The 24,038-nt window shown below is 41.8% G+C and overlaps 1 protein-coding gene across 1 annotated transcript; it reads left to right on the plus strand.

Moving 5' to 3' along the window:
- The first annotated feature begins 508 nt into the window (after positions 1–508).
- Positions 509–7,435, plus strand: LOC147639050 (Nucleic acid-binding, OB-fold-like protein). The gene is given in 4 exon segments (XM_086793348.1): positions 509–530; positions 6,366–6,668; positions 7,115–7,196; positions 7,198–7,435. Coding segments are annotated over 4 exon segments (645 nt in total).
- Positions 7,436–24,038: the final 16,603 nt, after the last annotated feature.

Below are 24,038 nucleotides of genomic sequence, written 5' to 3' on the forward strand. Positions count from 1 at the left end.
CTACTTACAAGGAGATTTATTCAAAATTATGCGATGATTCGGATATTACCCCTAGATTATGTGCAGGTCCAGATCCAGAGATTCCCGCTAGATTACGTGCTGATCCAGAGATTACACCTATATTATGTGCCAATTCAAGTGATGATGAATAATGTGATCTTGAGATTCTACATGCTAAGAACGTTAAACATGCCCTATTGCATTCAATTGACAGGAATCTTATAAAGGAAGTTATTTCACTTATATCTAAGAAAACACCAAGAACTTCAAAAAGATTGTTATATGTCCAATATATATGTGGGCTTCTTGAAGAAAGAAAGAGGTTTCTAAGTCTTTACCCTGAGACTAAGGATATTCTCTTGAAAGACTCCGTGAGATTAAGCTTGATGGAGAAGGACCTTCAGGAACAAGAACGGGTGGTAGGCATGAAAGACAAGGTTCAATCCAAGGACGGCAGTCTGGGGATCATGGGTGCTAGAGAACTCTCTTTCTGCTGGAGGTTGTAGGCATGAAACCTTAATCTGCTAGAGGTTTTTTTAGCGAATCTTAATTCAGAGACTACTACCCTTAATCCTTCGATAGGGATCAAAAGCACTATAAGGTAATAAATGTTCACCTTATTGAGAATTCAACTTTTTATGTTTGGTTTCTCCCGGGAAAACGCTCCACGCTCAAAGGGGTCCTTTAGGACACTCGACTAGCAGAGCAAGTTTATGGCCTTAATAGAGGGCACCGCAGCAGTACTATGGATCATTTCGAAAACATACAGAGCGGATTCTGTGCCGTGAAGTAGCCCAGAGGGAGGGAGGGATAGACTCTTCCTTTTCTTTCAAGGCCTGTGCTACGCGTTTTTGTACCCTTTGCTCCAGGTTTTCCCCGTTCCTTTGATCCAAAGCCCTCAGGATCAAACCCATATTTACTTTGATGAATGAGATGATAAGGGTTTATCGTATTATTCCTAGCAAGGAGCATTTCACTCAGCAAGGGTTGGAGAAGATTGTAGGATTCGAGATAGCGACCTATCTATCCTTTGCACCGCCTGCTGCTGGCTTTAGCGTCCTAACTCTGCTTCTTACCGTGCGCCGAGTTTTCATTCAATATTGATGGCATATGGACGGCCCCAGCCGCCTGGGTGGTGTTCGATCGGTAGGTGTGAAGGCCAGAGCTTTCCACTTACTCAGCTGGGATTGGTGGCGGTGAAAATACAGGTATGATGGTAATGGGGAGTTGAGTGCCCTTGCTTTAAGTGGCATAATTGCCACGGTTTAGATTTACCTAATCCATCACATATGAGGAGTATGGGAAAGAATGTTTCTCTCCCGATACTCCCTGCCTGTTTCATGAGTCCCGTGGAATGACTGACTGATAGTACCAAATAGTTATGGAAATTACAATGTATCGATTGTATCAAATACAAATTTGATTTCTTTCCATATCTCGCAGGCGGCAGCCAATTCAGGACTCCACTTACTAGCTTCACGAATAATCTCATTACCTTCACGAGCGAGGTGACGGCCCTCATTACGAGCTTGTACACAAGCCTCTAACGCGACTCGATTAGCTACAGCACTGGGCGCATTTCCCCAAGGATTCCTGCCGAGTTCCTCCACCGAACTGTAAGACAGAATCGTCTCCAAAGATTTTGGTTAGAGCAGGCATATGCCAAACGTGGATACCCCCCGAAGCTACGGGAAGTACGCCCGGCATAGATACCCAATCTTGGGTGAAATAGATGCCGCGGCTACGGTCTTTTTCAATATAATCGTCGCGAAGCAAATCGACAAAGCCCAAAGTGACTTCTCGCTCTCCCTCTAGTTTGCCTACTACAGTCCCAGCGTGAATATGATCTCCACCGGACATACGTAATGCTTTGGCTAACACACGAAAATGCATACCGTGATTTTTCTGTCTATCGATGACAGCATGCATCGCACGGTGAATGTGAAGAAGCAGCCCATTGTCTCGACAATAAAAGGCCAAGCTAGTATTTGCGGTAAACCCTCCGATTAGATAGTCATGCATTAGAATTGGTACCCCCAATTCTCTAGCAAAAACTGCTCTTTTCATCATTTCTTCACACGTACCAGCAGTAGCGTTTAAGTAATGTCCCTTAATTTTGCCTGTTTCGGCCTGAGCTTTGAAGAGAGCTTCTTCTAACGAATAAGAAGCGATCTCTCCAATGCATGAATGGTTAGGAATTCACGTTCTCATCATCCTTGGTGAAGTCAAGTCCACCACGGAGACATTCATAAATGGCTCTCCCATAATTCTTAGCAGATAAGCCCAATTTTGGCTTGATTGTACATCTGGGACGCCCGTATTTATTCAGCTTATCTCTTTCAACCTGGATACCGTGAGGCGGTCCAATGAAAGTCTTAGAATAAGCAGGAGGAATTCGAAGATCTTCTAAGCGGAGAGCGCGTAGGGCCTTGAATCCAAAAACATTACCTACAATGGAAGTGAACAAATTGGTAACGGAACCTTCTTCAAATAGATCCAAAGGATAAGCTACATATGCACTGATTCTCCTCCCCAGCCAACAGGTTCGATATCATAGCATCGACGTTTGTAGCGATCGAGACTCGTAAGTCCATCTATCTATACAGTGGTCCATGTACCTGTGGAAGATTCCGCAGCTACTGCAGCTCCAGCTTCCTCAGTCGGTACTCCGGGTTGCGGGGTCATTTGAAAGGCTGCCAAGATATCGGTGTCTTTGGTCTTATAATCGGGAGTGTAATAGGTCAACCGATAATCTTTAACACCAGCTTTGAATCCAACACCTGCTTTAGTCTCCGTTTGTGGTGACATGGGTTCCTCCCTATGACTAAATTAGTAAATCTTGCAAGGATGAGATCTGCTCGACATAGGTGGAGTATTTCGATGTGAAACGCAAAGTGGGTTTCGGTAATTCAACCTGTGCGCGATACTTATACTTGTCGAAACTCCACTTCAAGCATGGAACATTACTATTTTATATTGCGTTTCATGCGGAGTGCAACTAACTACTAAGGTTTTTTGCAGAAATCACTTGAGAAATGGGATTCTATCCCACCCCAATACATTGACTCGGGAATCTCTTCGTGGTTAGACTGGTCGATAGAAGAAAGAAAGGGATCCGACCGAATGTCTGGTCCATTTTGAAAAGTACAAAAATGAATAATGAAGATTCAATGGATAGGACATGATAGTCGCATGTAACAAAGTGGACTTATTTATAGAACGTGGATTTTATTAGTCCTTGAATCATAGACAAAAAGGGGGATTTTGTTGGGTCTACCGTAGCTTTTGCCCATCTCTCTGTTCCATCTATCTCTAGCTATATTTATGAGAAAAGGGAAAAGGGAGTTTGAAACTACTGACTTTTTATTCACCATCGATCGGCGAAGAAATACCAGACACTTTTATCGATTCAGTAATCAAATAAAGATAATACACCAAAATAGTTATGAAAACCAGTTCTCTCTCTTTCAAAATTTTTGAATTGGTGGAAAACAATGTAGGATACATTACTCAGACATTGGACCAGTATTAGTAGATGTGGCTTCTTCTCCAGGGAAAATGCCCAATATTTACAATTCATTAATAGTTAAGGGACGGAACTCAGCGGGCCAAGAGATTAATGTTACTTGTGAAGTACAACAATTGTTAGGCAATAATGAAGTCAGAGCCGTAGCTATGAGTGCTACAGACGGTTTAATGAGAGGTATGGGTGCTGTTGATACAGGAGCTCCTCTTAGTGTTCCTGTTGGTGAAATTACTCCTGGCCAAATCTCTAATGTCCTTGGCGAACCTGTGGATAATCTCGATCCTGTAGAGAGTAGTACGACATTTCCAATTCACAGGTCCGCCCCGGCATTTACCCAATTGGATACTAAACTATCGATTTTTGAGACGGGGATTAAGGTTGTAGATCCTTCGGCTCCATATCGCCGAGGTGGGAAGATTGGATCATTTGGGGGTGCTGGAGTGGGAAAAACGATTCTTATTATGGAATTAATTAATAATATTGCCAAAGCTCATGGAGGTGTATCTGTATCCGGTGGGGTGGGAGAACGTACACGTGAAGGTAATGATCTTTATATGGAGACGAAAGAATCTTTAGTTATTAATGAACAAAATATATCAGAATCAAAAGTGGCTCTGGTTTATGGTCAGATGAATGAACCACCAGGAGCTCGTATGAGAGTTGGTTCAACCACCCCAACGTGGGTGTTTACGTAATAAAAGGAATTGCGAATGAAAAAGCGCGAATTATTCTTCTTCTTTCGGCTTTCTTTGCGCTAAACGAACAATTGGGCTGCAGGGAAAGACGAATCCCGTCTTGAAGTTTCCCGAAATAGGGGGGCACCGTGTAAGGCAGTTTCTAGCACAGTATATTCTATAAATAGGGATCTACCATGTGTATGAACCGTCAGATGGAGAAGGCACTGCCTTCTCAGTCAGTCCCCAATGCAGGTTAGGCCAAGCAGCCTAGAAGGATCTTAATACGCAGTCAGAACTGATGGAAAGAAGCAAAATTCTGCCCATGATTTGTGTGTCCCTCCACTTAAACCCCAAATTGGTACAAAGATGCGCACCAAGGGTTTGGTACGTGGGGTACGATTCACCATCTAGTCATGCGCTAGGAGCGGATACCCCGCCCGAGAGGATAGTCAGGGCGGCGGCTGGGAGGCACACCAAAGTATTTGGTGTTTGGGTATGACCTACCATTTGAGCACACACTAGGAGCGGCTACCTTGGTTAAAGGATGGTCAGGGCTGGGATGCACATGCAAGTATTTGATATTTGGGTCCGATCCACCGCTTAGGCATGCACACTAGGGGCGGGCGGATTCCTTGGCCAGATGATAGCCAGGGTGTGACACACACCCAAGTACTTGATATTTGGGGATCGATCGACCGCCTAAGCATGCACTAGGGGCTGCTAGCTCGACCATCTAGTCAAGGGCTGGGGATTCGCTAGTAGAAGCTCAGGAAATAGGCCTGACGAGGCCGAGGGCGAAGGGGCTTTCCTCCCTAGAAGATCTCGCCGGTGTTACCTGCGGATGGTTGGGACCATAATAAGATAAGAGTTGAAAGATCCCACGTTTTTTGCCGGGATGTCGTTCAGTCTTCCGTCCCCAATAGATAGGTAATCCGCTCTCTGTAAACGAAAGGAGGGAGAAGTGGCACTCGGGCCTGACCATGATGTGCCTATAGTAGCAGGCAGGGAGCATATCCACATCTATCTGGCAACACGTTGAATAGGGCATGGTCACCCGAAAAAGACTCCGATTTGCCAGCTTTCGGAAGGAAAAAGGTTATGGATACGAGAAAGAAGAAACTAATGATAGTGGCATAATCAACAAAAAGAGGAAGCCACCCTTTACTTCGGAACGACTGCCAAGGGTTGCATTATGATTAAATCTCTCGAGAAACCACCGACGGGGCATCCGCATAACACATGCTAGATTGGGTTGCCTAGAAAATGAATCTCGTATACAGTGTTGTGATTACTCCATATTGATAAGAAGTCTAGAGAACAATTTGAAATGGGAATACATAAATAATTGCCGGTCATAGAAACGGAAACACATAAATTGCGTGAAAAGTTGCTTCGGTTGAAATTCCACCACCCCACTCGAAGTTTAATTGAAAATTCTATTTCATTATCAAACTGGTTTAGAGTTAATTGTCAAACCCTAGTCAAATTGGAAATCAGGTCTTTCTTTAGAAAAATACGAAATTACACCTCTAAGCGTTTGCACAAACAAATCCGGACGTAGTGAGATCAAATCGAAAGCATAATAGGGAAGCGCCATGCGCTACCCCTAAGAGGACAGAAAAGCGCATAGCGCTTCCCCCGTCCCCCACTCGACGACCCGAGGGACACTCGACCGGAAAGAGAGAGGATGATAGCTACCCTTTCCACCATGCCGTATTGTTATGCATGCAAAGGGACAGGATCGCACTATCTGTTTGGCTGTGCAGAATTCTGTTGAAATTCGCTCTTGTTTAGTTTATGCTAAGCTTCGAACAGGCAACACCTTGGATCGTATGGAATAGTGGCCACATGCACGAACATGATTCAGTGTGCCTAGCTTTCATACGGGATCACAGCACCTATATAGTTGATTAGAAGGAAGGGGAAAAAACCAACCACGGGCCGAAGGCCCACTTAACCACGCCAACCCACTGCCCACTCATGGGTAACATCAGCTATATGGTATATCCCATGCGCGAAGCGATCAATCATCGTATATATGATTGATGACGTTGACACTGGGGTGTACCCATCCCATGGTACCACCTTTTTCCGATGTCACGGATGCTTTGAGTGAAGGGAAGAAACCAAAGAATCCATGAGAGGTTACTGGAAAGAAAAAGCACTAAGAAGGTTGACCAGTAGTAACAAGAGGTCCGCCGGGAGGAATCCATCAGGGCGTATCACGGTTTTTCACTGGGGAGGTGGATCGAAGCGATTGTAGTCAAGAATTGATTGGAAATGAAGCGCTTCGTCTTTGGGCATTGTGGAAAGGATCGAATATGACCTAAATTGTTCCTTCCGGATTGCTTCAGTACGATGGATTGAAGGAGTGCCACGCTCTGAAAAGTGCAAAGCACTTTCTAAAGCGAGGGCGCCACGAAGGTGGAGAACGCATAGTGTTCTCTGGGCGCAGAGAATCAAACGTAAAGCGCTGGAGAGTTTTCGGTAAAACAAAAAGAGGATTCTCGAACCTAAGCATAGCTTTGAGGGACGGCCGGGGGCAGATGAAAGGCCGAGAGATAAGGCATGCAAAGTAGATCGTACACCTTCCGTGTAACCCGTTGGTCCTAAGCAATGTCTTTCACGAAGCGACCCACATTGCTCTCATAGGCAATGAGAACTTTGATCAGATGCAGGTATCCAGTCCCGCCGTGGCTGAGATGCACGACTGACTTCCAGGCCTTGATGAAAGAATGGCCACCTTCGAAGTTGCAAGAGCGAAAGGCCCGAGCCGTAGCAGGATGAACCAATGTGAATGAGTGTAAGCTTCGTGGCCCAAACACGATCGGTGCTGACCACACCGAAGGCCTGTTATCGTGGTAGCAAGAGAGGCCAAGGCGGTGACGATTGAGAGGTTCTCACTGAGCAGTGTTCCCAGTCGTACGAGAAGAGGGGTCAATTGGCAAGGCCATACGCTCGTGGAGCTTCTCGCGGAGTATAGCTCACATCCAAACATCTGATTGAGGAACGGGGCAACGCCCATGAAGCTCCGGAAACGGAAGGCCTGCCAGGCCATATGCCCGTGAGTGCAGCGGGATTCTTCAAAAAGAATAGGCTGACTCGAAGACTTAGGACCTTAGCCGCGAATGGCTGGAGATGCGGGCAGAATGGGAATTCTAGCGTATTATTCCCGGCCCAAGGCCTCAACCGAATGTTCAGGCTCTTTGATCAGGGATTGCAGAGCCAGTGAGGATTTAAGGTCTTAGGAAGAGTCGTATGAGGCCTATAGCTCATGCACGGTTCGAAAGCCAAGCCCCAACAGTAATGGTGCGGCTTAGGCTAACACTCATATATTAGATAGTTATTAATTGGAAGCAGGCAGGATGGCGATGAATTATGATTGGTCTAAACCTTCAACCTCATTCAACACAGCGAATGAAGGCTGAAAGTGGTTAGAAGAGAAGCTCCCATGGGGGAGCCATTAGAGTGGTTCCTGGCTACGCCCTGGAGGAGACTACGCCGACCCTTATAGCGATAAAAAATACGTACCTGATTCGTATTTTTAAATGGTGGGAAATCGCATACCATTAGCCCATATAGCTAGGGGCGCATGGGTACATAATACCGAATGGAAGCCAGGTTAAGGCGCAGGGTCAACTTGAGCTGCAGGGGTCAAAGCTAAAACAATTGAGAAAGAGAATACATAATGTATTGCACGGTCACTCCTAGGTGTTCACAAACCTATAGATTTCTGATGCCGAGCTACTATCGGTATAGTGTCTAATCCCAACCATGGCATACGTAAGCTTGGCAGAGCAGGGCAAAGCCGGTGGTTAGGCAGACGCCCCATTGTTTGAGGTGTTGCTATGAATCCGGTTGATTATTCTTATGGAGGAGGCGAAGGACGCACGAAAGGAGGTAGACCTTCGGTGTCACCTTGGGGAAAGCCCACCAAATGTGGATTTCGAGCAATAGTGAGGAAACGCAGAAATTAGTTTATGGCATGATCTATATGGAAAGGCCCTTTTGTTGATGCTTGCTTGTCGAGAAAGACGAAAAAGATCAGGGGGAGAATTTGGGGTCATGTAGATTTTTCATTTCGCCTAAATTTGATGGTTGCTATGCATAAATTCATAATGGGCGATCTTTTATTCGTTTGAAGGTTATAAAAGAAAAGGTTGGTCATAAATTTGGAGAGTTTGCTTCCATATGAAAGGCCTCGAGAACAACCAAGATCAAGCCGAGATAGAAGGTACGGTAATAGGATACGGCACGAAAGGTAAATCCGATTTCAGTCAGACTTAATCCGAACTACCATTCAGATTCAAGTCGGTTTAGTGAGGGCGACCGCGGAGTCACCGAATGAATTGCCTGCCGCATGTCGGTCGGGGCATTGCAGATGTCCGCAACGAGACGGACACAACTTATTCTAACGCTAGGGGACCACAGCGACAAGAAGCACCTCAGGGAATGAAGGGAGGAGACCAGAGCATGTCGTGAAAGGAGCACACTGAGCCTAACCAATCCTTGGGCGTACTTTGACCGTGTCTCTAAAGCACAGTTGAATGTAGATACCATGAATGCGAGGTGCAGGAGGGATACCAAGCCTAGCTTTTCAGGGGGAAAGGCAACACCACACCTTCTCTGTACATGCGCTGATCGCTGGCGCATGTACCCGGACAAGGGGGGCCCGAGCCCTTCGGGAAGCCTTGCGGCTTGGTCCTAAAGCGCACTGTGCTTAAACAAGTGAGAGTATTCGGTGGAACCGGTGAACCACGCATCTAACCCGCGGGCGGACGCGTGGGGCAGAAGGCTCGTAGTACCCGCCTACCTATCGCGGACCCCGTGATGGGGGAGCGCAGCTTAGGTGGAAGGAGAGGAGCCTAAATCAACGCACCCACCCAATAGGGACATTGCACACTCAAATTGGCAGAGTGTCGGAACCGTCAGGACAGAGCAGCATCGCTGCTTGATCGGCGGAGAGAAGCAAGTGCATAGCGTGGGGGGCTTGCAGAGGATCAAGCGCTTCTTGAAAGTCCCCTTCACCCGGGATCCACCGCGATATAGGCAACTTGGGTTGAAGAGCTGTGTGATGGGCAACCATCTTGCACGGTTCGAAGAGCACTTGATTTAGTCTGCGCTGGTGAATGGAAGCCCGCCCTTCACACGGCTTTTCTCACAGCCAGACAGAGTAACTCTTGACCCCATCTACTGTTATGGAAAATTGTTGTATTAGGATGTAGATTCTAGATATCTTTTCCGTTCAATTTTTCCCAAGATTTTGTCCGGAGAAAAAAAAAAGAAAACTAAAGGAGGAAGAGAGAAAACTGGGGGAAGAAAGAGGAAAACTAGAGGAAGAAATCGCAAAGTTAACCTTCGTCTCGGCGGTAGGTGTATCATTCTAAAAGGACATTCATTCATGTATTCTTCTTTCCAGTTTAATGACGCCCACCATCATTTCCTGGTTGATGACACTGTCGACTCTAGTTCCTGCATGATAACATTGTACAAGCTCAATTATGTACTGTACAAAGGCGTTGCACTTACTCTTGCTCGGTAACGAACGCGGGGACCAAAGCATGTACGGCAAGGAGGTTAAAGTTCGAAGAACTTTGTTGTTGGTGGAACGAACGAAGGCCCGTATTTCGAACCAAAAAGTCTATGGGCCTCAAGGGGTAACTCAACAGCATAGAGCGAGCCTGCTTTCGGTATTAAGATGAGGGCAAAGCTTGGCGAATCGAAGTTCCTTTCGGGGCTGGCTACCCTAGACAGCTAACCATTGGCACTTAAGCTCTGTGAATGGGGAGCGCGAACGCACGCTGCCTCACTCTATGCCTATTGAGGGTTTTGATTAATTGGGCCAAATGATCTTCCCTTGACCCACCCATTGCATAGAAGGGAAAGGAAACGATAGAGCAGGTTACCCATGTTACTGGGGACAAAACATTGAATGACATCCCAACACAGGGCGTTCGATCAACAATTGGACAAGCCATGTAGGAAACAACGGTGAGATCTTATGGGGGGAAAGCCCTAGAAAGAAGTCAAAGGGCCCACACCACTTGCTTACCCTCCTAGGAATCGGGAAGCACTTGGCGAATGCCAAGTAGAAGGGAAGGAGCCTACGCACTTGTCACGCTCTGAGAGCCGGAGGGGAGAGGGGTAATTTCTGGGTGGGAACCCGGCCTTTCATCCGTCAAGTTAGAGAGCCGTGTGATGGGATGGGTGACTATCCAACCCAGTTCGGAGAGCACTTGTGTAGCCTGCACTAGTTACGGGAGGGGGATGGGACATAGGAAATGCGGGCCCGACAAAATCTGCCGCCTTTCCTGTGCTTTGCCCTTGTCAAGCCGATGAAGCGGGGCTCCGCCCGACCCCTCTCACTAGGCGCAGGTGGACTCCCGACTCTATCTCACGGACCGCAGGGCAATACGAAAAGGGAGGGAAGAGGGAGGATTACTAGTGGAAAACCGCGAGAAGGCCTCCGAAAACTCCCGCCGCCCCCTGGCAACCGCACCTATTACGCCTCTGTTTGTGCAACACTTTCCTCGTATGAAGAACCAAATTCAAGGGAACTTATTTTAATAAGAAGAGATATTTTTCCATCCAAAAATATTTAAAAACTGAGTTACCACTCTCTAGAAGATTTTCTCTCTCTAGGCCAAAACTGGCAGAAACAAGATCTTTTATATTTCTAAAGAGGGGATTGATTACAGGGGAAGATACTGGACATCCTGAGAGGCTGGGGAGGAATCTTACATTCTATCCCACTTAAAAAACGCGAGATGTCCTCATCTCGCAAAACTAGGGGAGAATTCTTTTTCTTAAGATCCAACTGATTTTGGGTTCCTTATAGTCTAGAGAACCCAACAGAATCCTGGGATAAAGATCCCTATATACAACTCATTATGAGATAATTAATTCACTCAGATCATAACAAAATTCTTATCACAATAATGGTCCATTAGACCGAAATTTCTATCTGAACATTTCTTTATGGAAATTTTTCATTTATGCAGATTTTTAATTTGAACAAATCCGGCGGATGTAAACAGAGAAGACCAAGCCCACTTCTCTAAGGAGAAAGGCAAGGTGGACTCATCATACCAAGAAAAATAAAGGAAAGTGTCACTATGGCCACAAACCAAGGCACTACATCAAAGAGTGTCAAAAGAGGCTTGCAAATCTAAAAGCTGTGATAATCAAGTCATACACATAGATGACTAATAACATGATCCCTCTATCTGTTTTTTTCACATAAAGTGAAAAATCCACATTGGATATCTGAAATCCAATGGTAACAAGGTACTCCGTGATCTTGTTTGACCATGCTCTGGGTGCCTACTTTAAGCCTTACAAGGCTTTGTGTAACCTGCACACAAAATCTAGGTGTACATCACTCTCATAACCTGGTGGTTGCACCATGTATATTTCTTCTTTGGAGTCATTAACGTCATTCTAACTAAGAACATTATCACAGGGACTCCTCCCATTCATCCTCATTGAGGTTTTGCTTAGTTATTGCAATTCAGCCAAAATTCAGAAATCTTCATTTTTCAATCAGAATCCAAATCAACTCATCATTTCAATCAAAATTTAAAATCATATCAACCACATTCGAATTCATCATCTGGACAGCATTAATGCTTATAATTCCAAGTCTTAGATTTACTCGTATATACTGCCAATAAAGAGCTTTAGTTATACCCTCGGTATATACGGGTAGTCATGGTTCTTGGAACTATAAGGTAAATACCATCATGTCTAGGCCTCAAGCAAGTCAGGGATTCCATATGATTGCGGTACTTCCATTTGAAGACCCAATTACTAATGTACGATTTTCAATTTGAATAACAAATTGTATAAATTTTATCACACAATTACAACCTTTTTGTGCTTCTTGATAAGTTTTTGACATATTTGGCTTCTCAGTTGATCCTCATTAGCCAATTAGCTTTGATACCAACTGTAAGATCCCCGTCCCCACTACGCAATGGATTCTGGGTGCTAGCAGTGGAATATTTTGCGCGGGGCAGGGTCCTATACTCGGGGCCTTGCCCACGGATATCCGGACAAGTGACTAATTCCTCGGTTCTTCCAAAACCGAACTTAGAAAAACTTCCCTTGCCCGTTAAGGACAGGCGATTCCTCCAGGATAAAATTTTACTCTAACGTAGTCAGGGTCATTATTGACCAAACTGATCCAACCGAACCTAAAGTCACTTGGTCAGATCAAGGAAGAAACTTACACTTGGATCATAGAGATCAACGCTTTTTTCCCCATCGAGAGACAGAGCCGCCGTTGATTCCTTTTTCCATAGAACAATTACTATCTGGGATTTACTTCATCTAGCATACTATAATAGAAATTGAGTCTCAATTTACGGATCCATCAGTCCATGGGTTAGCCAACCGCCCAACCACTGTAGTGATGGGATCCAATTTAGAATTTGGTTAGGTTTTATCCCGGGTACCAGGGAAAAGAGTTCCCAGGCCCCCTAGCCGGAAGTTCATGCAAACATAAAACTAGTCACACCACTTACACACCCAATATGAAATTGCCTTTTTCTCAGCATCAGCTAACTTTAAAAATGAAACCATTATGTCACTAATCACAATCCTCAAAATCTCTGGTTGAATCCATATTTCCAATCACTCATTCATTCATCGGTGTACTTATAACATCATTAGCAACCAGAACGCTCACCACTTGTTCACTTAGGGGCCTTTTCGATAGTTCCTAGCTCATAGTAACCGGCAACATATTCACATAACAAAATGGAATCTCCGTGGAAGATCAGCAAGATCAACCAACAGATCCATATAAAAGAGCCATGGACTTAGCCATGGACTCATCCGTTGAGGACCAGCAAGGTCAATCAACCAGATCCTTGCCCGGTTTCAGAAAACAACTCTTACTCCTTATTCCAATATCTTCTACGATGCACGTGTGGGTATCTTCGACGACCCAGAGCCCGAGCACCGTATCGTTAGCACCCTCTAGGATCCTTCGTAGGTCACCTAGCGCTTTACTCATAGGCCGCTTCCTTGGTCCCTCATCCACCGTACCGGAAGCTCACCATTTAAATCCAATCGAGGCTGGTCAAGACCTCGACCGACTTTGCTACGCGAGATGTCCTCCATTGACTCTCCGTCTCAGCAGTTGCAACTTTATCAGTTAGGTCTCCACGACCTTAATCACAAGATGGTCAAAACACTTTCCCAGCATTCTTGACATAATACAGTCATTTACAAACAGTTTACAGATACACTTTCTATAATGAACTCTCATCTTTCCACATTATCTCTCATCAGTCCACATTACTTATTCCACATTCCATTCATGTGTGTACTCATTCTTATCCAATCACATCATTTTCCATCTCATCACATCAGATTCATTCCCATCACATATCATTTATTCACATCCCAATTTACATGCCATCACAAGACGGTCAAAACACTTCCCCAGCATTCTTGACATAATACAGTCATTTATAAACAGTTTACAAATACAGTTTCTATAATGAACTCTCATCTTTTCACATTATCTCTCATCAGTCCACATTCCATTCATGTGTGTCCAACACATCATTTTCCATCTCATCACATCAGATTCATTCCCATCACATATCATTTTTTTACATCCCAATTTACATGCCATCACATCTCATTCATTCACTCATATCGACGTCACATCATTTCACATACACATTCGCATTCGTTATTCCACATACACATCCACATTCGTACTTCCACATCCATACATCCACTTTCACATCCGCATTCATACATACATATCCATATCCACATCCATACATCCACTTCCACATGCATACATCCACATCCACATCCACATTTATTTCCACACACATCCACATCCATACATCCATTTCCACATCCACATTCATACATCCGCACATCCATTCTTTCACATACATATATCTACATCCATTCTTTGTTCTTTTTCATCTATCTGATTCATTTCACATCCTCATATCTATTTATAGAATATAAGAGAATTCTTATTTTTGATATAAGATTTCTTTACGCATCTATTTATGCATAAATTCCATTTTAAGGAGAATAACACTTTCGAAATAAAAATCAATCTTTTATGCATCTTCCTATGCATAAATTCATTTAATATGAGAATGACACTTTTGAATTAAAATTCAATCTTTTATGCATCTTCTCATGCATAAAATCAAAATTGATGAAAATAACTCTTTTGAACTAAAAATAGATTTCTTTATGCATCTTTCTATGCATAAAATCAAAATTGATGAGAATAACACTTTTGGGTTAAAATAAATTCTTTATGCATCTTTCCATGCATAAATCCAATTTAGTAGGAATTACACTTTTAGAATAAAAGAATTTCTCTTATGCATCTAATTTATGCCTAAAATCATTTATGATGAAAATCACACTTTTATATAAAAAAATATCTTTTATGCATATGTTTATGCATACAAATCATTTATGATGAAAATCACTCTTGTAATATAAAAGAATTTCTTTTATGCATCTAATTTATGCATAAAATCATTTATGATGAAAATCACACTTTTAATATAAAAATGTTCTTTTATGCATATGTTTATGCATACAAATCATTTATGATGAAAATCACTCTTTTAATATAAAAGAATTTCTTTTATGCATCTAATTTATGCATAAAATCATTTATGATGAAAATCACTCTTTTGAATTAAAAATAAAATTCTTTATGCATCTTTCTATGTATAAAATAAAAATTGATGAAAATAACACTTTTTGGATTAATTTAAATTCTTTATGCATCTATCCATGGATAAATCCAATTTAGTAGGAATTACACTTTTAGAATAAAAAAGTAAAACTTATTTTTACACAATTTTAGATAATTTTACCATAACCTCCTTTGTATGGCTGACCATTTTTCAATTTTTAACTTTCTAAAATCAACTAGAATTTCACCAAGAGTATTTAATTCATTCTAATGTAAGCAATTTCTACTTATTTAAGAGAAACATTATGAAAAACTTGATTTTATCCATTAATCATTCATCTAGGATAAAGAATGGTTGGATTTACTAAAGAAGAGAGGGGAATGCCTTTTTTCAATGAGGCATAACATCATTTTCATTTTAGAGAAGACAAAAATCATAAAAACCATTAAAATTAAGCATAAATGAAAATTTATGTATTTCCTTACTACCATTCATCAATTAACTTCAATACCATTAAAAAGCCATTCCAATTAAGCTTCTCAAGCTTGAGAGGGGTTGAGAAGAGAGAAACATTGAGAAATTATGAAAAAGATCAAAATTCACACTTTAGTGCTAGACTTGGACTTGTAGTCAAATTTGTGGATGACAGATGTACTGTTCATGATTTGACTTCTGGTGATACGATTATTGCATCTGGCACCTTGTTTCGTGGGCTGTATAGGCTCAATTCTTATGACAAGTGTGTGGAAGATTCAGCAAATGCAGTTTCTGATGAAAAGGCAGTTTTAGATGCAAAACTATGGCATGCTCGTTTTGGTCATCTGAACTTTGCTAGTTTGCTACGTTTGCAGAAATTTGATATGGTTGCTTCATTGCCCCCTCTTGAGGCACCATTGAAACATGTTTGTGAAGGCTGCATTTTGGGCAAAATGCAGCGTTCTGCATTTCCAAAGGATGGTTCTGTGCGGGCCACTCGCAAATTGCAACTTGTACATAGTGACGTATGCGGGCCTATGCAAACTTCGTCATTTGGTAAACACTTGTACTTCGTGACTTTCATTGATGATTACTCAAGGCATGCATGGGTATATCCACTGGTGGAGGCAAAGTCTGAAGTGTTTTTGTGCTTCAAACAGTTTTTTCTTATGGTTGAAAATGTATCCAATTGTACTGTGGGCACCCTCCGTTCTGATCGAGGGGGGGAGTACATGTCAAAAGAGTTCAATGCATTTCTGGCTAGTCGTGGGATAAAACACATGTCTAAAGAATTCTTTTTCTTAAGATCCAACTGATTTTGGGTTCCTTATAGTCTGGAGAACCCAACAGAATCCTGGGATAAAGATCCCTATATACAACTCATCATCAGATAATTAATTCACTCAGATCGTAACATTTAATTCTTATCACAATAATGGTCCATTAGACCGAAATTTTTATCTGAACAGTTCTTCATGGAAATTTTTCATTTATGCAGATTTTTAATTTGACCTCCTTTAACTTGATCCACTGGGTCAAGTGTTAACAGCAGCAATTTGCCAGCACAATTCACTAATCTCATAGTGATTTACTGGAGTCATTAACGTCATTCTAACTAAGAACATTATCACAGGGACTCCTCCCATTCATCCTCATTGAGGTTTTGCTTAGTTATTACAATTCAGCCAAAATTCAGAAATCTTCATTTTTCAATCAGAATCCAAATCAACTCATCATTTCAATCAGAATTTAAAATCATATCAACCACATCCAAATTCATCATATCAACCACATTCGAATTCATCATCTGGACAGCATTAATGCTTATAATTCCAAGTCTTAGATTTACTCGTATATACTGCCAGTAAAGAGCTGCAGTTATACCCTCGGTATATACGGGTAGTCATGGTTCTTGGAACTATAAGGTAAATACTATCATGTCTAGGCCTCAAGCAAGTCAGGGATTCCATACAATTGCGGTACTTCAATTTGAAGACCCAATTACTAATGTACAATTTTCAGTTTGAATAACAAATTGTATGAATTTTATCACACAATTACAACCTTTTTGTGCTTCTTGATAAGTTTTTGACATATTTGGCTTCCCGGTTGATCGTCATTAGCCAATTAGCTCTGATACCAACTGTAAGATCCCCGTCCCCACCACGCAATGGATTTTGGGTGCTAGCAGCAGAATATCTTGTGCGGGGCAGGGTCCTACACTCAGGGCCTCGCCCACAGATATTCGGACAGGTGACTAATTCCTCGGTTCTTCCAAAACCGAACTTAGAAAAACTTCCCTTGCCCAGAAAGCATAGGCAATTCCTCCAGGATAAAATTTTACTCTAACGTAGTCAGGGTCATTATTGATGACCAAACTAATCCAACCGAACCTAGTCATTTGGTCATTATTAACGTAGTCAGGGTCATTCCTCCAGGATAAAATTTTACTCTAACGTAGTCAGGGTCATTATTGACCAAACTCATCCAACCGAACCTAAAGTCACTTGGTCAGATCAAGGAAGAAACTTGCACTTGGATCATAGAGATCAACGCTTTTTTCCCCATCGAGAGACACAGCCGCCGTTGATTCCTTTTTCCATAGAACAATTACTATCCGGGATTTACTTCATCTAGCGTACTATAATAGAAATTGAGTCTCAATTTACGGATCCATCAGTCCATGGGTTAGCCAACCGCCCAACCACTGTAGTGATGGGATCCAATTTAGAATTTGGTTAGGTTTTGTCCCGGGTACCAGGGAAAAGAGTTCCCAGGCCCCCTAGCCGAAAGTTCATGCAAACATAAAACTAGTCACACCACTTACACACCCAATATGAAATTGCCTTTTTCTCAGCATCAGCTAACTTTAAAACAATCCTTTAATGAAACCATTATGTCACTGATCACAATCCTCAAAATCTCTGGTTGAATCCATATTTCCAGTCATTCATTCATCAGTGTACTTATGGCATCATTAGCAACCAGAACGCTCACCACTTGTTCACTCATCAGGGGCCTTTTCGATAGTTCCTAGCGCTCATAGTAACCGGCAATATATTCACATAACAAAATGGAATCTCCGTGGAAGATCAGCAAGATCAACCAATAGATCCATATAAAAGAGCCATGGACTCAGCCATCATGGACTCATCCGTTGAGGACTAGCAAGGTCAATCAACCAGATCCATGCCCGGTTTCAGAAAACAACTCTTACTCCTTATTCCAATATCTTCCACGATGCACGTGTGGGTATCTTCGGTGACCCAGAGCCCGAGCACCGTATGGTTAGCACCCTCTAGGATCCTTCGTAGGTCACCTAGCGCTTCACTCATAGGCTGCTTCCTTGGTCCCTCATCCACCGTACCGGAAGCTGACCATTTAAATCGAACTGAGGTTGGTCAAGACCTCGGTCGACTTTGCTACGCGAGACGTCCTCCATTGACTCTCCATTCTCAGCAGTTGCAACTTTATCAGTTAGGTCTCCAGGACCTTAATCACAAGACGGTCAAAACACTTTCCTAGCATTCTTGACATAATACAGTCATTTACAAACAATTTACAAATATAGTTTCTATAATGAACTCTCATCTTTCCACATTATCTCTCATCAGTCCACATTACTTATTCCACATTCCATTCATGTGTGTACTCATTCTTATCCAATCACATCATTTTCCATCTCATCACATCAGATTCATTCCCATCACATATCATTTATTCACATCCCAATTTACATGCCATCACATATCATTTATTCACATCACATATCATTTATTCACATCCCAATTTACATGCCATCACATCTCATCCATTCACTCATATCGACGTCACATCATTTCACATACACATTCGCATTCGTTATTCCATATACACATCCACATTCGTACTTCCACATCCATACATCCACTTCCACATCCTCATTCATACATACATATCCATATCCACATCCATACATCCACTTCCACATGCATACATCCACATCCACATCCATTTCCACATCCACATCCACATCCACATCCATACATCCATTTCCACATCCACATTCAACGCTTCTTTCCCCATCGAGAGACACAACCGCCGTTGATTCCTTTTTCCATAGAACAATTCCATGGATTGATCTTATTGGCCCATAGGAACCTTAATTTAAAATTTCAAAAAAATCTTAACCCTCAGGATAAGGCCTCTTGAACAGATTATACTTGATTTCTAATGCACCTTCTGAAAATCTTTCTATTTCGGGGGAACTTATTTTAATAAGAAGAGATATTTTTCCATCCAAAAATATTTAAAAACTGAGTTACCACTCTCTAGAAGATTTTCTCTCTCTAGGCCAAAACTGGTAGAAACAAGATCTTTTATATTTCTGAAGAGGGGATTGATTACAGGGGAAGATACTGGACATCCTGAGAGGCTGGGGAGGAATCTTACATTCTACCCCACTTAAAAAACGCGAGATATCCTCATCTCGCAAAACTAGGGGAGAATTCTTTTTCTTGAGATCCATCTAATTTTGGGTTCCTTATAGTCCGAAGAACCCAACAGAATCCTAGGATAAAGATCCCTATGTACAACTCATCATCAGATAATTAATTCACTCAGATCGTAACATTCAATTCTTATCACAATAATGGTCCATTAGACCGAAATTTCTATCTAAACAGTTCTTCATGGAAATTTTTCATTTATGCAGATTTTTAATTTGACCTCCTTTAACTTGATCCACTGGGTCAAGTGTTAACAGTAGCAATCTGCCAGCACAATCCACTAATCTCATAGTGATTTACTGGAGTCATTAACGTCATTCTAACTAAGAACATTATCACAGGGACTCCTCCCATTCATCCTCATTGAGGTTTTGCTTAGTTATTACAATTCAGCCAAAATTCAGAAATCTTCATTTTTCAATCAGAATCCAAATCAACTCATCATTTCAATCAAAATTTAAAATCATATCAACCACATTCGAATTCATCATCTAGATAGCATTAATGCTTATAATTTCAAGTCTTAGATTTACTCGTATATACTGCCAGTAAAGAGCTGTAGTTATATCCTCGGTATATATGGGTAGTCATGGTTCTTGGAACTATAAGGTAAATAACATCATGTCTAGGCCTCAAGCAAGTCAGGGATTCCATACAATTGCGGTACTTCCATTTGAAGACCCAATTACTAATGTACGATTTTCAGTTTGAATAACAAATTGTATGAATTTTATCACACAATTACAACCTTTTTGTGCTTCTTGATAAGTTTTTGACATATTTGGCTTCTCGGTTGATCCTCATTAGCCAATTAGCTTTGATACCAAATTGTAAGATCCCCGTCCCCACCACGCAACGGATTCTGGGTACTAGCAGTGGAATATTTTGCGCGGGGCAGGGTCCTACACTCGGGGCCTCGCCCACGGATATCCAGACAGGTGACTAACCCTCGGTTCTTCCAAAACCGAACTTAGAAAAACTTCCCTTGCCCGGAAAGCACAGGCGAGTCCTCCAGGATAAAATTTTTTTACATGCTTTTTCGGACTCAGATTGGGCTGGTTGCTATGACACAAGAGTGTCCACAAGTGGTTTTTGTTTCATGCTCGGTAGCTCATGCATATCTTGGTTGAGCAAGAAGCAACCTACTGTGGCCACTTCTAGTTGTGAAGCTGAGTACAGGGCAGCTTTCACAGCTACGGTTGAGTGTGTGTGGCTCAGACGGCTTATGGGGCTGACTTGGGTGTTGGACAGGAGTCTGCCACCTCTATCTTCACTGACAGTCAGAGCGCATTGGTAGTTGCGAGAAACCCAATTTTTCATGCTCGCACAAAGCACATTGAGGTGCATTATCACTATGTCAGGGAGAGACTCTCAGCAGGAGAGATCAGCTTGGCCTATGTGCCAACACAGGACAACCTCGTCGATCTTTTCACAAAGGCGCTTCCTCGTGAGAAGTTCGAAGCTTTCCGCAAAGCTTTGGGCTTGCTCCCCTTTGTGGACTGATCTACTTCGGGCATGGCACTCCCCTATACATGAGTGCGAGCTCTCGTTCACACCATCACTCCCAGGGGGGATTTGTTGCCATATATATATATAGGCAGTGATGTGTGTGAACACACTTACCGCCAGGGCACTTTTTCCCTCTTTAGGAGGTTTTTTCCCCCGGCTTGTATATACGCCCATCCTTCTAGGGCTAACTTATCTTTTGTACATTGACACAATCTAATGTGTGTTGTGTGCATTCTTGCTTCTTCTTCTCCAAGCTTTGTGTGCTTTCCTGCAACCCTAATTCCAACAAAAATGAATTTATGCAGCATAGGAAGATGCATAAAAGATTGATTTTTATTTCGAAAGTGTTATTCTCCTTAAAATGAAATTTATGCATAAATAGATGCGTAAAGAAATCTTATATCGAAAATAAGAATTCTCTTGTATTCTATAAATAGATATGAGGATGTGAAATGAATCAGATAGATGAAAAAGAACAAAGAATGGATGTAGATATATGTATGTGAAAGAATGGATGTGCGGATGTATGAATGTGGATGTGGAAATGAATGTATGGATGTGGATGTGGATGTGAATGTGGAAATGGATGTGGATGTGGATGTATGTATGTGGAAGTGGATGTATGGATGTGGATGTGGAAATGGATGTGGATATGGATATGTATGTATGAATGCGGATGTGGAAGTGGATGTATGGATGTGGAAGTACGAATGTGGATGTGTATGTGGAATAACAAATGCGAATGTGTATGTGAAATGATGTGACATCGATATGAGTGAATGGATGAGATGTGATGGCATGTAAATTAGGATGTGAATAAATGATATGTGATGGGAATGAATTTCATGTGATGAGATAGAAAATGATGTGATTGGATAAGAATGAGTACACACATGAATGGAATGTGGAATAAGTAATGTGGACTGATGAGAGATAATGTGGAAAGATGAGAGTTCATTATAGAAACTGTATTTGTAAACTGTTTTTCTAAATGACTGTATTATGAAAAGAATGCTGGGGAAGTGTTTTGACTGTCTTGTGATGGCATGTAAATTGGGATGTGAATAAATGATATGTGATGGGAATGAATCTGATGTGATGAGATGGAAAATGATGTGATTGGATAAGAATGAGTACACACATGAATGGAATGTGGAATAAGTAATGTGGACTGATGAGAGATAATGTGGAAAGATGAGAGTTCATTATAGAAACTGTATTTGTAAACTGTTTGTAAATGACTCTATTATGTCAAGAATGCTGGGGAAATGTTTTGACCGTCTTGTGATTAAGGTCGTGGAGACCTAACTGATAAAGTTGCAACTGCTGAGACGACGGAGAGTCAATGGAGGACGTCTCGTGTAGCAAAGTCGGCCGAGGTCTTGACCAACCTCGGTTCGATTTAAATGGTGAGCTTCCGGTACGATGGATGAGGGACCAAGGAAGCAGCCTATAAGTGAAGTGCTAGGTGACCTGCGAAGGATCCTAGAGGGTGCTAACCATACGGTGCTCGGGCTCTGGGTCGCCGAAGATACCCACACGTGCGTCGTGGAAGATATTGGAATAAGGAGTAAGAGTTGTTTTTTGAAACCGGGCATGGATCTGGTTGATTGACCTTGCTGGTCCTCGACGGATGAGTCCATGATGGCTGAGTCCATGGCTCTTTTATATGGATCTGTTGGTTGATCTTGCTGATCTTCCACGCAGATTCCATTTTGTTATGTGAATATATTGCCGGTTACTATGAGCGCTAGGAACTATCGAAAAGGCCCTTGAGTGAACAGGTGGTGAGCATTCTGGTTGCTAATGATGCCATAAGTACACTGATGAATGAAGAAGGAGGGAAGCTCCAATTTCTTCAATTTGGAGAGAATTTTAGAGAATAGTAAAAATTATCATTATTTTAGCATAATTCTGGCATAGTATAATTTTTCTATTTTTTTACAAAGGACTCAGGTTCTATTTATAGGAGAGGGAGGCTCTAACCAAGACCAACTGGTTTCTAGAATTTTCCAGATTCAGTTTGGTTGAATTTGGACTAGATTTGGACCTAGTTTGGTTCCTTTTTGATTCGATTTGATCTAAGAGAGAGGAGAGATAAAAATATCACATTATTTTTGAGTTTAAAACTCATTCAAGCATGTGAAGTAGGCGTCTCCTTGAAGGGAATCCCCTTCCTTACACATGTGTCAAAATGGAATCATTATACCCAAAATATCTCATTTTTTAGTAATACTCATAGTTTTTTATGTACATAGTCAACTCTTCATCTTATATGAGCATTTACTCATTTTTGGATATTTTTCTTTTACAAATTGGATTTATCTCCTCCCCACACATGGATTGATCTTATTGGCCCATAGGAACCTTAATTTCAAATTTCAAAAAAATCTTGACTCTCAAGATAAGGAATTTTAAACAGATTATACTTGATTTCTAATGTACCTTCTGAAAATCTTTTTGAACTTCTGTTTCGGGGGAACTTATTTTAATAAGAAGAGATATTTTTCCATCCAAAAATATTTAAAAACTGAGTTACCACTCTCTAGAAGATTTTCTCTCTCTAGGCCAAAATTGGCAGAAACAAGATCTTTTATATTTCTGAAGAGGGGATTGATTACAGGGGAAGATACTGGACATCCTGAGAGGCTGGGGAGGAATCTTACATTCTACCCCACTTAAAAAATGCGAGATGTCCTCATCTCGCAAAACTAGGGGAGAATTCTTTTTCTTAAGATCCAACTGATTTTGGGTTCCTTATAGTCTGGAGAACCCAACAGAATCCTGGGATAAAGATTCCTATATACAACTCATCATCAGATAATTAATTCACTCAGATCATAACAAAATTCTTATCACAATAATGGTCCATTAGACCGAAATTCTGAACAGTTCTTCATGGAAATTTTTCATTTATGCAGATTTTTAATTTGACCTCCTTTAACTTGATCCACTGAGTCAAGTGTTAACAGCAGCAATCTACCAGCACAATCCACTAATCTCATAGTGATTTACTGGAGTCATTAACGTCATTCTAACTAAGAACATTATCACAGGGACTCCTCCCATTCATCCTCATTGAGGTTTTGCTTAGTTATTACAATTCAGCCAAAATTCAGAAATCTTCATTTTTCAATCAGAATCCAAATCAACTCATCATTTCAAA

This window comes from Cibotium barometz, chromosome 4, assembly GCF_041138505.1.
Source record: "Cibotium barometz isolate CiBa-2024 chromosome 4, ASM4113850v1, whole genome shotgun sequence".
NCBI classification, from domain to species: domain Eukaryota; kingdom Viridiplantae; phylum Streptophyta; class Polypodiopsida; order Cyatheales; family Cibotiaceae; genus Cibotium; species Cibotium barometz.